At 44.0% G+C, this 15,914-nt stretch overlaps 1 protein-coding gene across 2 annotated transcripts in view; it reads left to right on the forward strand.

Moving 5' to 3' along the window:
* The first annotated feature begins 6,767 nt into the window (after positions 1 to 6,767).
* The window catches only part of LOC146810665 (vascular endothelial growth factor C-like), a 78,980-nt gene continuing 69,833 nt past the window's right edge, over positions 6,768 to 15,914 (forward strand). For both annotated transcript variants that reach the window (XM_085617733.1, XM_085617734.1), the window contains exon 1: positions 6,768 to 7,533. In XM_085617733.1, the coding sequence (XP_085473859.1) occupies positions 7,393 to 7,533 (141 nt within the window). In that variant the 5' untranslated portion in view covers positions 6,768 to 7,392. The remainder of the gene's footprint in view (positions 7,534 to 15,914) is intronic.

Raw genomic sequence — 15,914 nt, forward strand, 5'->3', positions numbered from 1 at the left:
AAACGAGAAGGATCTAAACCTGTCTGCTTAATTGCCATGTCCATGACCCTTTTGAACTGAAACCAGGTGAGAGGTGTACCGTCTGCATGTATTAATAAAGTCCCACACCTGATAGAAGATCTCTGCCCCAAAAATGCCTCCAACTGTGCTACTGGGCAGCATGGATTGCTATGTGCCCTATGCAACACTAACCCCTCACCGCGGGCTTCTTGGTCGGTTTTGGACTTTTTAATCGATATTAGTAGGGCGTCGCCATGTTTGTTTACAAGGTCCAACTGCAAACCTCCCTGTGCATCCTGTTTATTCTGGGCGACCAATTCCTCAACGTGAAATGCGCCGTAAAAGGCTAGTGAAAAGGCCGCCCTGAATAATACAGCTTCCCCTTTTGTCGTGCAGACCGCGCCAAGCGTCCCCAGTAGGGCAGCTAATAGTTCCACTCCTATTGGACGCCTTGAATCTAGTGTTGTCCCCTGGATGCGCTGCCAACCTTTCAAAGCCTTCCTCACTGTAAAGTTATGAGTGGGATCCCCCTTGTCCCTGGCTCGGGCGAAGAAAGATATCGCTGCCACGCGACGCCTGACTGCCGCCACTGAGCGTCCGTTCTCATGCAATACGCCTACGTAACGTAACTATGCCTTTGGGGTGTGCCAACTTTCTGTCCAATATTTCCCCAAAAAAGTGCAATATGCCCAAAACGCCCCCTTATAGGCTGTATTTGTCCTGGGAGCTAGGCTAGGTGCCACAAGGTTCGGTAGGTGGGGGCACCAATCAGCCAAAGTACTTCTGGGAAGGGTGTTGGGTTCGCTTCTGCAGAAGGGAGGTGTGTTCTGAAGACCTGCATCTTGAAGCGAGAGAGTGCATCAGCAGCATTATTCAACACGCCTGGAACATGCTTAGCCCTAAACAATATATTCCCCTTCATACACAACAGGACAATCTCTTTTAACAGGCAGAGTATCATCTTACATCTCGCGGCCTGCTGATTGATGCATTCCACCACGGTCATGTTGTCAGACCAGAACACCACTGATTGATTACGCAGCCTGTCCGGCCATACCGTTAGGGCCACCCAGATAGGAAATAATTGCAAGAAGCCAATGTTAGCTGTTAGACCGTTCCGTACCCATGCGTCTGGCCACCTATGCGCAACCCATTCATTGCCAAGTATGGCACCAAATCCCACACTACCTGCAGCGTCAGCCAATAAACCTAACTCTGCAGAGGTAGTGGGTGGACCGGGCCAGACCACCCTGCCGTTAAAGTCTTGCAGGAATGCCATCCAAATGCGCATGTCCTGCTTGACCTCAGCCGACAGCCGGATGTGATGGTGTTTTTCTTGAATCCCGGTCATCGCTTGGGCGATAGAGCGAGAGAATGGGCGTGCCATTGGAATCACCCTAAGGGCAAAGTTCAACAGTCCCACCGTTTGCTGCAACTGATGCAAGGTAACCTTGTCCTTAGCTAAGCATTGTTGAAGGGTTGTCTTGAACTTCCTAATCTTATCCTCCGGCAAGCGGAAACACCCTTGAACTGAATCTAGCTCGATATCTAAGAATTCTATCTTTGTTGTTGGTCCCACTGTCTTTCCCGGCGCCATGGGAATCCCAAAAGCCCGCATGAGCGTGTAGAATTCCTGCAGTGCCCATGCACACCTTTGAGAGCCCACAAACCCCAGGATAAGAAAGTCATCTAGATAGTGCATGACATACTGGTGCTCGGTCATACGTCTAAAACCCCATTCCAAAAATGAACTGAATCTTTCAAAGTAAGCGCAAGAGACCGAGCAACCCATGGGCATACACTTATCCATGTAGAATTTATCCTGAAACTTGAAGCCTAGCAGGTGAAAATCCTCTGGGTGAACCGGTAAAAGGCGGAATGCTGATTCAATGTCAGACTTTGCCATCAAGGCGCCAGGCCCCGGAGCATTTCCACAGCCTGATCAAAAGAAGCGTATTTCACACTACAGCTTTCCTCACTGATGGCATCATTTAGTGAATAGCCCCTAGGTGCAGATAGGTTATGGATCAACCAGAATTCCCCCTCCTCTTTTTTGGGGGACAACCCCCAGCAGTGAACAAACAAAATTATGTACCGGGATGCAGTCAAATGGGCCCATTATTCTGCCCAGGCGTAGCTCTTTAGCAATTTTATTTGCCGCCACTCCAGGGTTAGTCCTCACTGACAACAGATTTTTGCAGTCAGGCATCCCTACATAACCCGGGGCAGGAATCCTAAACCCATATGTGAAACCTTCTTGCAGTGTCCTAGCAGTATAGGGGTATTTGTTTAGCCACGGGGTCATGGCTATGACGTCAATGGGGGAATGTCCTCAATCATGCTTTCTCTTGCCTTTATCTCTTGCTTTTTTGAGACACTTGGGTTCTGGGTGGGAAGGGTTTGCGCAGATAGAGCAGGCATGTTTAAACTTACATGTGCCTGGCGCCCTAGTACATGTTCTTCTGTTAAAATCCCAACATGTCCCTTTTCGCCCCCCTCCACCACCTGAGCTATGGGCAGGGCCTGAGTTCTGCGCAGGCCGAAAGGGCTGATAAAAGCTGATAAGGCTGCAACGCTTGACTTGCTTGTCCTCTGTTCGCCTGCGTTGTACTAAACTGAAAATTGGTCTGAGGTGCACCAAACTGATCCAATCAAGAGATTGTGTCCACCATGTTCCAAGATATCGCAGGGTCTGATGCCTTTGCCCTCCTGAAATTTATGTCATACTGTTTCCAACCCCATCCCCCATATTTGTCATGAGCCATGGTAATGCGGTTCTGGTAACATGCCATTTCTGCCTGAATGTTTGGGATACGTTCTGCCATTACTGCCATAAATACTGAGAAACCCCTGATCCAGTTGTTTAAGTTCTCCTCCACTCTGAATCGTAACAACTCGCTTGCCCATTCTATGGGGAGCATCCAGTCTTTCTGTTTCTTAGCTTCTTCTCTCTCCCTCTCATCTACTAGCAGAGAAAACATGCTAACATAGCACCCTGACCAAATGAGTTCCTTCAATTCGCGTGACACATGCCTAGCCACGTTCTCCCTCCCGGTACGAGATTCCCCCACTAACAGCATAGGCAGTGTTTCCTGCTTACCTGCTGCGTTCACGCCCGCGGGCTCTGCCAGCTTCTCTTTCACCTGGCTCACCACTGGTACTTCTTTGTTGACGCCCTCTGGAGAAACCCCATTAATGGGGCTAGGAAGAGAAAGAGGTGCTTGCCCTGTTCCTAGTGGCCCTACAAACTGTGCAATTCCTTGCCTCTGCCTCAGGGTCGCCCCGTATTTGCCCTTCCCCCCCGTACACCTGGTGACAATATCCCTGCTTTCCCCAACCAAGGCAGAACCGCCGCTAAATGCGCCACCAAATCTGTTGGAACCGGATTTATGCCTGCTGTACTATCTTTAGGTACCCAAGATCTGGCACCCCTGCGCCTTGCGGCGTGATGGCTACCGGAACTGCGTTTGCTGGGATGACCGGTAATGGCTCAGGTAATGGTTCTCCCATGGGTACCCCCCCCCCACTGGCAGTGTCGGGACCGGGGGACTCACAGGGACTCCCCTCAGCGGGACCACTCCTGATGGTCCAGGGACCTCCTCATCATTAGGCTGAAACACAGGCGCCGTTGTTTTAGGCTTAATCCGCCCTTTCTTTGGTCTAACTCACTTTGGAAGTGGATCCAATTCAGCTCTGGGTTTGGGGGGTACTATGGTGTGCCTGGGTCTTTCTACGGTCCCTTCTTGACCCTCAACCCTCTCCTTGAGATCTGCCAAATTCTTCCCCAATCTATCCACCTTCTTCCATTTCTTGTCCATGCTAACCATTTTTCGCATCATTGTCTCCATCATGAACTCCATGCGAGAGCGCTTGTCGCCCGCTTCATTTTACCTGCCATTGCCACTTATGTGCGAAATGCTATGACCTTAGACTAACACTGCGTGTACAATGCTAGCTTAGTGACAACCCCAGTGGTGACCCAACCTGTCCAAAGGTACCAACGTAAGAACACTCTCTTGTTAACTTAATTGTCAGCACTGTATCCCTGCAATATATACAACACTGTTGTTTGAAGAACAATCCACAAATTATGATGGCCTTCTACGCGCTGCTCTCCCAACTTAGAACAATTACCAGCTTGAATGCTACATAAACAGTATACTTATTTTGCGCAGGGCAAGTGTTGTAGACCGTAATCCTGATTTCGCAATTGCTTGCACACTTGTATGTTCTACTTCAATTGTATCCTCAACATATTAAAAATGCACACAACCTCTGCGAACATAAGCCCCTGCTTCATAAGAAATCCGCTGGTGTAATTTAACCCTCTCTCTTAAAATCACATGTTAACCAACATAACTGGATACAATACAATTTTCTACCCGTTAGGTTAAAATAGCAGCATATGAAATACATAGGTGTACAGTGCAATAGCAAGTGAACCGCTAATCTTCCGTGTATGAGTCCACAACCTTAACCATTAGGCCAGAGTGACCTCTATTCTCCTGCCTATAAACAATTCAGGCAGCGCGTCTCGTTTTTTCTTCGCACGCTGCTTCTAAAGACCCAGGAAGCGACTCTAACCAAAGCGGAGTGTAGCGGGCGGGTGGAGCGCTCAATTCACTACCCTTAATGAGGAACACACTAGCGTTTTTTATGTTGTTGCAGATTTTATATAACGCGAACTCCGCCCGAAGGTATTGAGCGCTTAACATGAGCACCAGTGCAAGGACAACGATCAAAGGCTCCCAGCAATATTTAAAGCTCGCGTCCGCTGCCCTGAAATACCTGCGCTATGAATCCTAGCACCACAATGCCAGCTCTTCAGCGCGCGCTTACCCGACCTTCCACCTCGCCGCCACAAACCTCGCACAAACTCCGGCACAACGATGATCCAACGCGATCGTCCAGGACGTTCAACATCCGCCGAGCCGATCCAGCGACGCCAATGCTCCTCACCGCCCCGCAACAGCCTCCTGTCGATCGATAAGTACATCCCCAGCGATAACGAAATCCACGAAATCCTCAACGTGGAACCTCACCACAGCACCTGGAGGAAAAGAAAATGGACAAATAATCAAATTACGACCTCCTAGCGAGATCGTACGACAAGGCTGGGGAGCGCGGAGGCCAAAGAGGAAGATTCCTCTGCTCCCCAGCCTTTTATTGTGGTAAGTACTCGCCCCTCAGAGGTGCGGGGGCTGGCGACCACCATGACCTGGAAGTGATTCTTTCACTTCCGGGCCATGCCTGGTCCGCCAATGAAAGAGGTGGCGCGCCTGTCGCGTCACTGTTGTGCGCGACAGGCCCGCCTCCTTAGAATCGTCGGGGGGCGGCAGGAACGTCCGATGCCAGCCCCACCTTTTCCAATTTTCCTATTTTGCTTCAGACTTGGGAATTTACGGAATATTTCTCTTGACGAGCTTGGCAAACAAAAGAACTCCGAAAAATCCTGATAGCAGTTAGCTTGTCCGATACAATGTCATTAATGAGAAGTTCATCCATAAACAAACCTGACAACTAAGTAGCTCTTTCAACTCTTTCTTTTTAGATACTCATAAAAGCTAAGTCACAAAGGAATAAACAGCGTGGCGCTTGAAATACGCGAAGCGAGCAACACGAACATAAAGCAAAGCAAAGTCCATGCGGCTCTATCAACTTAACGAGGAAGCATTCTACAGCAATGTGTGCACTTGTTATAGCCCTTAATAATTACGTTTTAATAAACTCAAAAGCTCTTTTCTCTTATAGTACATCAAATGCAAATTGATGAAATCCTGAGACACAGCAACAATTAATAGTTCAGGTATCACAGGTTTTCAAACTAAAAATTAGTTGCGCTAGAAAATAGTGTACATTTCTGAGAAGGCTTTAATTCTTAGTTTTTAATTTTCCTTTTTGCAATTTTCCAGATTACACCGCGTCATATGCCCTGAAGAAAATCCCTTGATACTTACAGTGATTAGAAACGCGTCGGCACCTTTCAATATAACTCCGTGAGGGTGATTAATGCAAGATAGGAGATCAATTTAACTTCACATCCCATCATGCCTCGAGCTTAACCCCATGGACAAGGAAACTCACAAAAAGAAAGGGAATTAATTATTAAAAGAGTTCCTTTTGATTACTGATTTGACAAACCATTGGTGTAATACTATGTTGAAGTTTTTGATCAGTGTACCCATTGTATTATGTTGAAGTTTGTGATCATTGTACTCATTGTAAAACTTTAGTAACTGTATTGTCTTGTGATTATGTGCTTTTGATTTGTAACCATTTAGTGTATCGCTTTATGTTCAGGCAAATAATTAATAGCATAAAACGTGTCTTTGAATGTATATACGCCATGGCAAAAAAAAAGCCAGGACCAAGAAAAATAGGTTGGCCCATATTCTGCTGAAATAAATAGCAGAAAAGATAATAAGGTGGTCAGAATCTTTTTCTTTCAAAAAATCTTCTATAATGTTGCCATATATAACCGGGGCTCTGCCGCCTGAATGGGGTCTGTTGGCATGTACCTGTTCATACTTTGCCACTGCCCGCTTTTTAGACCATGCGTGCAATTGGGAGAGCACAGGCCAGGTTAAGATGGGCTGAGAGAGGAAAACCCGGAGAATGAGCTCATGTTTTTGAAAGAAGTACAACATCATGTGCACGTAAACTGGAAATCCCCCTCGGCTAACCCTACCCGCGGCCACGTCCCTGCCAGCAGCAGATAAGACTCAAAAGATGGAGCCTCGCACGTGCGCCGTCACAGCGCGTGAGGAGAGCGGGGAGGTGGCATCTCGTGGCCTCTGCAGGCTCCCAGCCCATCTTTTGCTACACTGAAAGGTGAAAGAAGCACAACACCCTCAACCGGCGTCCCTCCCAATCCGGGTTGGTGGAGCCTCCGTCGGGTCAGAAACCACGTCTCGCCGTCACTGAATAAACAGAACACCGCACAAGGAAAGCAGGCGACGGTGCGGGACGCCGGTGGCCTCTGACATTGAAGGAGGGAGCTTCTCATCGCTGCCTTTTTTAATGGTGCTCGGCACGCCTTGGACAGCTGTCTCTCGGTGCCTCTATAGCATTAGCTAACTCACAGGAAGAATTTCGCCTCATGGACCTGTGAAGGAGCCAGCACTGGGTAGGCCTTGACAGCAGTTCAACCACTGGCCCCCACTTACACACAGATCTCTTCAGCTGTAGCTCCACCCACTGAACTATTGTACCATTGCTGGTAGAAGTTTTAGATTTCAGGTGAGAAAAGACCTCTCTTCCTGATAGGACTTTGCCTTCAGTATAAGGATTGAGCCGATTCCTTTGACACCACATTGCAGAGCAATTTGTGATCCTATGTAGACCAATTCCACCAGTGAGCGGAAGCGGAACCCTGGACATTTCTTGCTAGTCATGTGGACTTCGGTCATGCTGCTGATCACTGTTGCCCTATTGCAAACCCTGCCAAACGCCTATGCGGTTAAGGGTTTACCCTCCCTGAACGACTATGAACTGGACTCTGAACTGGATCCCAGGCTGCAGGACTCACCGCAGGTAGGTAACAGATTGTTTCTATCACAAATAAGGGTCTTGTTGATTTGTTGCTGGTTTATCCTCACTGTACTCCCCACACAACCAACACCTTTGCCACTAGGTAAAAAAACTTCACTATTTAGGCCCTAACCTAACAATAAGGGAATAGGAGATGTTGCATCAGTGTACGTCTATAATATACAGACAGTGCCAGTAGAGAGTCACACATACAGAGTAACAAATATTGTGCTGCTGGAAGGAGCTTGTTTGCTCGACAGTAGAGCAGAAACCTGGACAGGGATTTGATTACAAGAAAGGAAGAGTGCAAAGAAAAGTGACTTTGCAAAGAAGAAATGGAATTGTATTTTTTCACTTAAAGACAGTTGCAGCAGCATATTATAAAAGTGTTGTTGTCTCATACAGGCCCTTCCTACTACACAAAAAAACAAAAACGTTCTCCCAGCTAAAAAACTACATTTGTGAGGAATCACTCGCTCATCAATCACAACAATACATCTAATCCAACGCAACCAAATACCACGGAAGTTTTAAAAATATGGCTTTAATAATCTTTAAAAATTCGTACGTTTAAGGTTTCATATACATAAAAATACAAATACATAAATATAGCGTATAGAAAACAAGAAGGAGAATTTGCAACACAATCCAATTTGTCTTTTATAATAGGATCACTCCTACTTTTTATGTCACTGGATCTCAGTGAATACATTTATAACATATAGATATCATCCATGCACTGCAGGTCGTGATTTTAAAATCCGTCGGCATGTTTCAGTGGCACCAAGATATAAACACCACCTTCTTCAGGACTTTTTTTTAATTTATTTTTTATTTTTTTATTGAGAGTTCAAAGACAAAAACATTCCATAACATATCATATATGTTTTTCCCCCCTAGCAATAAAGTTAGGAAGGTACAGAATACAATTTGTGTCCTGATCAGCTAAAGCCAACTACAGTTAAATATATATATTCAAAATCAAACATATAAAACAAGTATTCATAAAGTGCAATGTGCATAGTGCAGTCAATTAACAATCGAAGAGAAAAAACCCTTAAAATCTTTATCCAGCAGAGGAAATCTAACACTCGAACATACTTCAATATTTATCATATTTCCGCAGCGCCCCTGATCTCAACGCATATTTTCTTTCCCTTCTCTGAATTTTGGATAATTTTGCTTTCCATGCTTGTAAAGTTGGTACTTTCTCTGATTTCCAACACTGCAAAATAAGCGATTTTGCTATCAGAGATGCAATAAATAAGGCCTCATCGTTAGGAGTAGAGGTCGAGGAGCAACCAAGAACTGAAGTTAGTTCGTCAAAGGTAATAGTGGCTTTAATGATATTACTGAGATATTTCCCTATCCCCTTCCAGAGCTCCTGTATTTTAGGGCACTCCCAGATTATGTGTTTCCATGTACCTTTTTCTTCACAACGGAAACACTTATCCTTAACCTGGGGATATATACTGTGAAGGAATGAGGGTGTTCTGTAGATTAGCCACTTACCATAGAATTGGATGCGTGTAAAATTAGAGCCTCGAAAACCTTCTTCAGGACTTGTATATACTTATCTCCTCCCCAATCTCTTTCCAAATAATATGTATAAAAAATATACAATATAAACACTTAGATGCAAAACAAGTAACAAATAAAATACAATGTCTTTTTACCTATATTAAATTCAGACACAAAGCCAACTATCTAAAAGGAAAATCCATTTATAATAAAAATCATAATGTAAAATTCGAATTAAAACCATGAACATCCTTCCAAAGTCCAGTGGTATTCATACACACTCCACACTTCCTATCCATTCATGAAGTTGTCGTTATAGATCCACTTCAGTGTATTGTGTTTGGCTGTCATGTATCTCACTCACTGCACACATCATTACATTACCTAATGAATTTGTCTCTGGGCAGAGTAAAGGTGTATTATTATCTTTGATTCGTAGAGTGAGAATTAACTAGCAGAAAAGGAATTATTTTACCTGGGGTATTGTGTTCTGTCCTGGAGGCACATCTGTGTTTGTTGCTCACCTCTGAGTCACAGAAGGACATACGACTTGTGTACAGTGATCTGGAGTAAAGTATCTTCTTTCAAGGATCCGTTTGGACTCTAGTGTCCTGTTCTATAGGTTACATCTTCATCATTGTGTCCAGATGTTGTCAGATAATATTGCCTGGTGTCCAGTTCTATTCTTCACACCACCAGAGGGATGGATACAGTTTGTCTCTAGGTGGCAGGAGAAAGATGAAGTCCGAAGGCAGGAGAAAGATGAAGTCCGAAAGCAAATGTTATTCCCAGAAGCTAGCCTTACACAACTCAATGTGTATACACAGATAAAACATATCATGGAGATATTACAAGCTCCACAGCAGTGGTGCAGGAACATATTTCAGAGGGGGAGCGCTGCCATCGATGTTACATCACTGAAGCTACAGGGTTGTGAAAAATCAAAGCTCTACACAAAGGAAGAGTGTAGCAAATGAGCCACATCCATTCAGCAGGAGAATGGTAAAGGTGTAGTATGTGTCCGGTGGTGCATTTTGAAGCACAATGTCATAAATATATGAATAAAGCATGGGTTGGTAGGGTACTGCCATGCGCAGAGAGCACATGTTCCATTGAAATAGTCATTTAATTTGCTTCACGTATGCCGCTTTACTGCAAAACATATATGGTGCACAAACAATAACTTGTGGAAATATGGTTTCTGTCTATAATCATCACACAAGTGAAGTAAAGTTTGTTCTAATCCTATTAAATTCTACGTATCCATCATAATTCAGAATTAGAAAAAGCAATATGCATTACTTGGTCTTTATTTGCTGCTGATATATTTTTTAATACTTGTAAAGATCATTTACAAGTATTTCAGTTTTGTTGTGTTAAAAAACATCTGACATGCTGCAGCCTTTTCATTTCACAGTCTTTGTACCCCAGGAGAATTGCTATTTGGCTGCAAAATTCTCTCACTTTGTAGTAAGAGAAGGGACAATTAAATACCAATCTCCATGTTAAAAAAGAATAAGGTGTAATTTCTCAGTAGACAATGATAGGCATTTGACCTCTGCCTTTAAATGCACAGAATATGCTACAAAATAAAAACATAATTGAAAGGCCTCTTTATTGATCATTCTCCTTTTAACCTCCTAAAAGGTTATTCTGGAGGTGCTATAGCACCTCTCAAACCCTGGTGCCTCAGAGTGAAACCACACAAGAGGCTGCACTTCCCCCAGTCTAGAGGTATTGCTATGAGGCTGAATGGATAATGGATGGTGCGGGAGAGGATATCACTCAAGATAGAGCAATCACAAAGAGGTAAGCAGTTACATTAAACTATCTCACAGAAATAGTATTAGGGCTAAACCCATCACATGGCTTGAAGAATCTACAGAGGGGCAATATGTGGGGATACGCATGGTTAAAGCTGCAGACCACCAAGAACTATATAGGGAAAATCAGTTGTATTGAACAGTTACAAAATAAAAATACAATCTATCCTTCTAGCTAATCTTCAAGAGTAACGTAGGATATTTTTCTTCACCATAACAATTCTATGACTTTCCAATAACCACCTTTTTGCACATTAATTTTGAAGTGTGGGAGTTTGCTTTGAAACACTCTTGACACCCAAACTAAGGGCCAGATTTAGAGTTTGGTGAACAGGGTACTCCATCACAAATGTGATGCCCGATCTTTTTTTAAGTCAGCCAGACCATCAATTTTAGACATCCAACGGTGACTTGTAGTTGCCAGCTTTGCATAAACAGGAGTTGAAGCAGATTAGGAGTAGTTTGCAGAAGTTTACAATTAGTGCACATATGGAAACAACTCTCCTTACACTCATGAGTCCTCTTTAGTGCGATTTTCCCTTACTGTGCAAATTAAAATCCTTGCATCCTGGTTTTGTTTAAACAACTTTTGTTAGAATAAGTTCACAGAAAAATATGCCATGGCATAAACCATATATATAAAGATGTGTAGAGTCTATATATTACCCATTGTTGAGGGAGGGGCGGGGAATAATAACCTGGGGCATTGCCTCTTCTCAGCAATGCCCCTACCCCTCAAATGTAATCCATAGTATATTACACTCTGCCCCTGTATATATATTTCCCAATGGCAGTCACCAGTGGGCAGTTATAGTTAGGATGGTGTTTCCATAAGAAATGGCTTTTTTGGGTTGCTAATAACTTTGGCGTCCTCACAAATCCATCAAGCAGGGCCTGAGAAAAGGGTGGGGGGTGGTCCCAAAATGCAATTTCCCCATTGAATTTCCAAATGGATTTTCGAAACACACTACAGCCAAAACGGCTTAAAGGAATTAAACCAAATTTGGCAAGAAGCTTGATTTGATTGATTTGATTTGTAGATTTGTAAAGCGCAATGTATGCCCGAGGGCGTCTTGGTGCTGGAGGTGGTAGGAATATTGAGCTGTGGCGTTTCAGTTGACAAATAGCCAGGTTTTCAATAGCTTTCTGAATGACATAAGCGATGTGCTGTTTTTTATTTGAATTGGTAGACTGTTCCATGTTTTGGCTGTTCCCAGTAGGAAATTCTGCCTCCCCAACGGGCCTGCTTGTATCTGGGGATTGACAATAATTGCTGGTGGTTTGACCTTAAATTTCTAGTTGATGTATATCTTTGCAGGTGTGTTCTTATATACAATGGTCCTCTGCCCTGTAGGGCCTTGTATGCTAGATACTGTGACTTGAACTTGATTCTCTTTTCGACTGGAAGCCAGTGGAGGTCTCCCAGCCGATGGGAGACTGGTTCATATTTGGGTGTATCTAAGATTAGTCTCGCTGCTGCATTCTGCATTCGCTGAAGCTTCTGAAGGAGCTGTGATTGTAGCCCCACATATAGCGCGTTGCCGTAATCCAGTCTCGAGAGGGCCAATGCTGTGACCAAAGTCTTCAATGAATCTTTAGGGATAAAAGAGCTGATTTTCCTGATCATTTTCAGGATGCCCCAAAAAGTGGAGGCAAGTTTATTGATCTGGCATTTGAATGTCAGTCTTTCATCGAGAATGACCCCCAGGTTCCTAACCTTTGGGACTGGGGTAGGGCATTCACCCATGTCAGCTGGCCACCATCTTGGGTACCAGAAGGTGGTGTTTATCCCTAATAGTAGTACCTCGGTTTTTTCACCGTTTAGTTTAAGACAGTTTTTCTGCATCCAGATGTTTATCTGGGACATACAGATATTAAATTGGTCAGCTGTCGCCTCGATGTTATTAGAGATTGATACAACCACCTGGGTGTCGTCGGCGTATGATATCACCGAAAATCCACATTGCCTAATTATCGCTGCCAGAGGGGCCACGTATATATTAAACAATGTGGGGCTCAAAGATGAACCGTGTGGCAGTCCACATGGCAGCGGGAAGGATATGGATGATGATCCATCTGCTTCTATTACAAAGGATCTATCTGCTAAATAAGAGGAAAGTAGGGTGATGGCAGTGTCTTGAAGTCCGATCTCAGCTAATCTACCAATTAGGATCTTATGATTAACAGTGTCGAAGGCCGCAGAGAGATCCAACAAGATCAAGGCAGCAATCTTTCCTGCATCTAACGTGCTACTAAGCTCCTCTACTGCCATTATCAATGCAGTCTTTGTCCCGTGGCCTTCTCGGAAACCGTATTGTGAGTGGTCCAAGAAATTACCCGCGGTGATATATGTTGTGATCTGCGTATCAAGCAGCTTCTCCTGCACCTTAGAGGGGAACGGAATCCTAGAGATGGGCCTATAGCTGCTAGGTTCATTGGGATCAAGGTTAGCTTTTTTCAGTAGCGGTCGGACTGAAGCTAACTTCCATGACATAGGAAAAGTACCTGATTGTATTATATCCGCAAATAATATTTTGAGTTGCTCGCTGAGCATTTCTGGGAATAGGTGGAAAGCCTTGGGTGGACAAGGGTCAGACGGTGCCCCTGACTTGGTAGTCTTAACCACTTGGGTTATCTGTTCCATCGTAGGTCCAGAGAAGGCGAAAAACTTGTCTGATGCCTCTAGTCCTGGCCTGGGTCCTTCATTTGAAGAGGTGTAATTGTCCGAGAATGTTCTATAGACAGTCTCGACTTTGTTTATGAAGAATTGACCTATGGTATTACAGAAATCTGGGCTGAACTTTTTCTGAGCATTCGTTGGAAGATTTGTCAGTTTTTTTACTGTGTCAAATAGTTCTCTACTGGTGTTCTTGGCTTCCTGAATTTTCTGTGTAAAATATTTACTCTTTTCCTCGATTATCAGTTTCTTGTATTCTGTCAAAATATGTGAGTATTCAATCTTTCTTGTCTGGTCATAATTAGCTCTCCACTTTCTTTCTGACCTTCTACATTCTTTCTTTTTCATTCTTAGCTTTTCTGAGAACCAAGGTTCAGAAGGTTTTTTCTTTTTGGTGTGAAGCTCTTTTTAGGAGCTGTCATGTCTAATGCTGTCTTAATCCAAGTGGAAATTTTATTAACCCCAGAGTTAGCATCTGAGTTTAGGTTTGGCTTTGAAGCACTTAATTGAAGCTAGATCTTGGTCCAGAAACCGTGCTTTTTGTTATTTGGTATAAACCAGTTCAGTAGTTTTTAGTAAATGAAGGTTCAGAAATTTTTGTGTAGCTGGAGGGTTGGATTCACAGGACTCTCATGTTATGTTATGTGATGTTATATGGTTCTTATAAAGCGCCTATCACCACCGGTCTCTAAGCGCTAGACAGAAGACCAAGAACATAATGACGCCTCCACAACCATCTGCCTGCTCCAATTAGACCGAAGATGTTACCTTTCCGAACAAATATGTCTTCAATTTTTTCCTAAAGGAGAGTAGGTGAGAGTCTTCCTTCAGACTAGATGGAAGATCATTCCAAAGTTGAGGAATGAGTACTGAGAGAGCACAACCTCCATTGGTTTTTAAATTGAATCTGGGTTGAGCCAGATTTGGGACAGACCCCGAGCGTAAGGGCCTACCGGGAACATACTTCCTCAGGTGCTGTTTGACATATTCCGGGGCATTGCCAAAGAGCGCCTCATGAGAGTCCCGCCAGCACAACTTAAAAAAAAAATAGAGCGTTTTTATTGGCCAAGGGTCCCCTTTGTCCATCTCGCTCCCGCGGTAACAAGCTCTCTAATTGGCTGGGCGCAACAGGAGACAAATGTAAGCAATATAAGGGTCAGGGTAGGGATACCCTTCACCACGAGCCCTTTTAGGGGGGGCCCATTGGGGCTAGAATAATGAAAAAAAATGTTTTGCTGCAAATCTTAGCGCCATAGATTTTTTCCGTTAAAATTACTCTTAGGATGGGATAGAACCCAGATTTAAAAGAAACAACACACACACATATGCATATATAAATTATTTGGAGAGGTTGGCTTGCGTGGCCTACCTAGCCGATTTTAGCCCCGGGGACCCCATCCCCTGTGGCCCGCCATGTTTTTCAGAGGGGAAGAGGATGTATGGCCTTCCTCTCTGAGCGTCATAGGGCTCACGGGGCTGATATTTTGATTAAGGGGAGGGGTGCAAGGCCCTGGGGACTCCATCCTCAGTAAGTAACACAAGGAACTGGGGGTCTCGTGATAATGTAAAGAAGCAAGTGGAAAAAGTGAAAGAACAGGAGTATTATGAAAAGTGCAAAACAAAGAACCCTTGAGCAGAGCTTGGATTCCCATCAATTCTTTCCGTGATCAGTATTATCATCTGTTCATCCACCCAACTGAAGGATATGCCTCTTGATCATAGAGACTATCTTCTTGGGAAACACTCTCTCACTCAGGTAAACAAGGGGAGCCAGATACAGAGACCAAGAAAAACTTTGTTTCTATAATCAGTGATCACAAAGAACTTGTGCAGTGCAGAAAATAGTGGGTCCAATATTTAAAAAGAGTTGTTTGGAGAAAAACATTTTTTTTATTTCAAGCAATCCCCTCACACTCATTAAAAACAGTGCAAATAGCAGTGTTACCAAATAACTGTTAGCTATTAAGGTCGACATGTTTCAGCCATACGGGTACAGTACCCAAGGCTTTCTTCAGGACCTACGTTTGTCAGAGATTTGCTACTGCATCGCTATTCCAAAGCAAAACCAAATAAAGTGTCAAAAGTAAAAAATATAATAAGTGTTATCACAAAAAGGTTGGAATCAATACAACCTTCCTTAGCCAAAATGCATTTTTGTCCCTGTAGGAGCAGAGAAAAATACCCAGCGGCGGTTCCTCCATGGGAGCAGAAGAGAGCAGCCTCCTCCCCACACAGCTGCAGAAAGCTGGAAAAATAAAATGGGAATAAAAGGATTATTACCATTTCAGTTTTCAAGCTTTCTGTCAAACGGAGAGGGCAAGGCAGGGCCAGTGCATCATTGCTGCTGAATGGCAGCAATGATG

Source organism: Triturus cristatus, chromosome 7, assembly GCF_964204655.1.
Source record: "Triturus cristatus chromosome 7, aTriCri1.1, whole genome shotgun sequence".
In the NCBI taxonomy this organism is placed as follows: domain Eukaryota; kingdom Metazoa; phylum Chordata; class Amphibia; order Caudata; family Salamandridae; genus Triturus; species Triturus cristatus.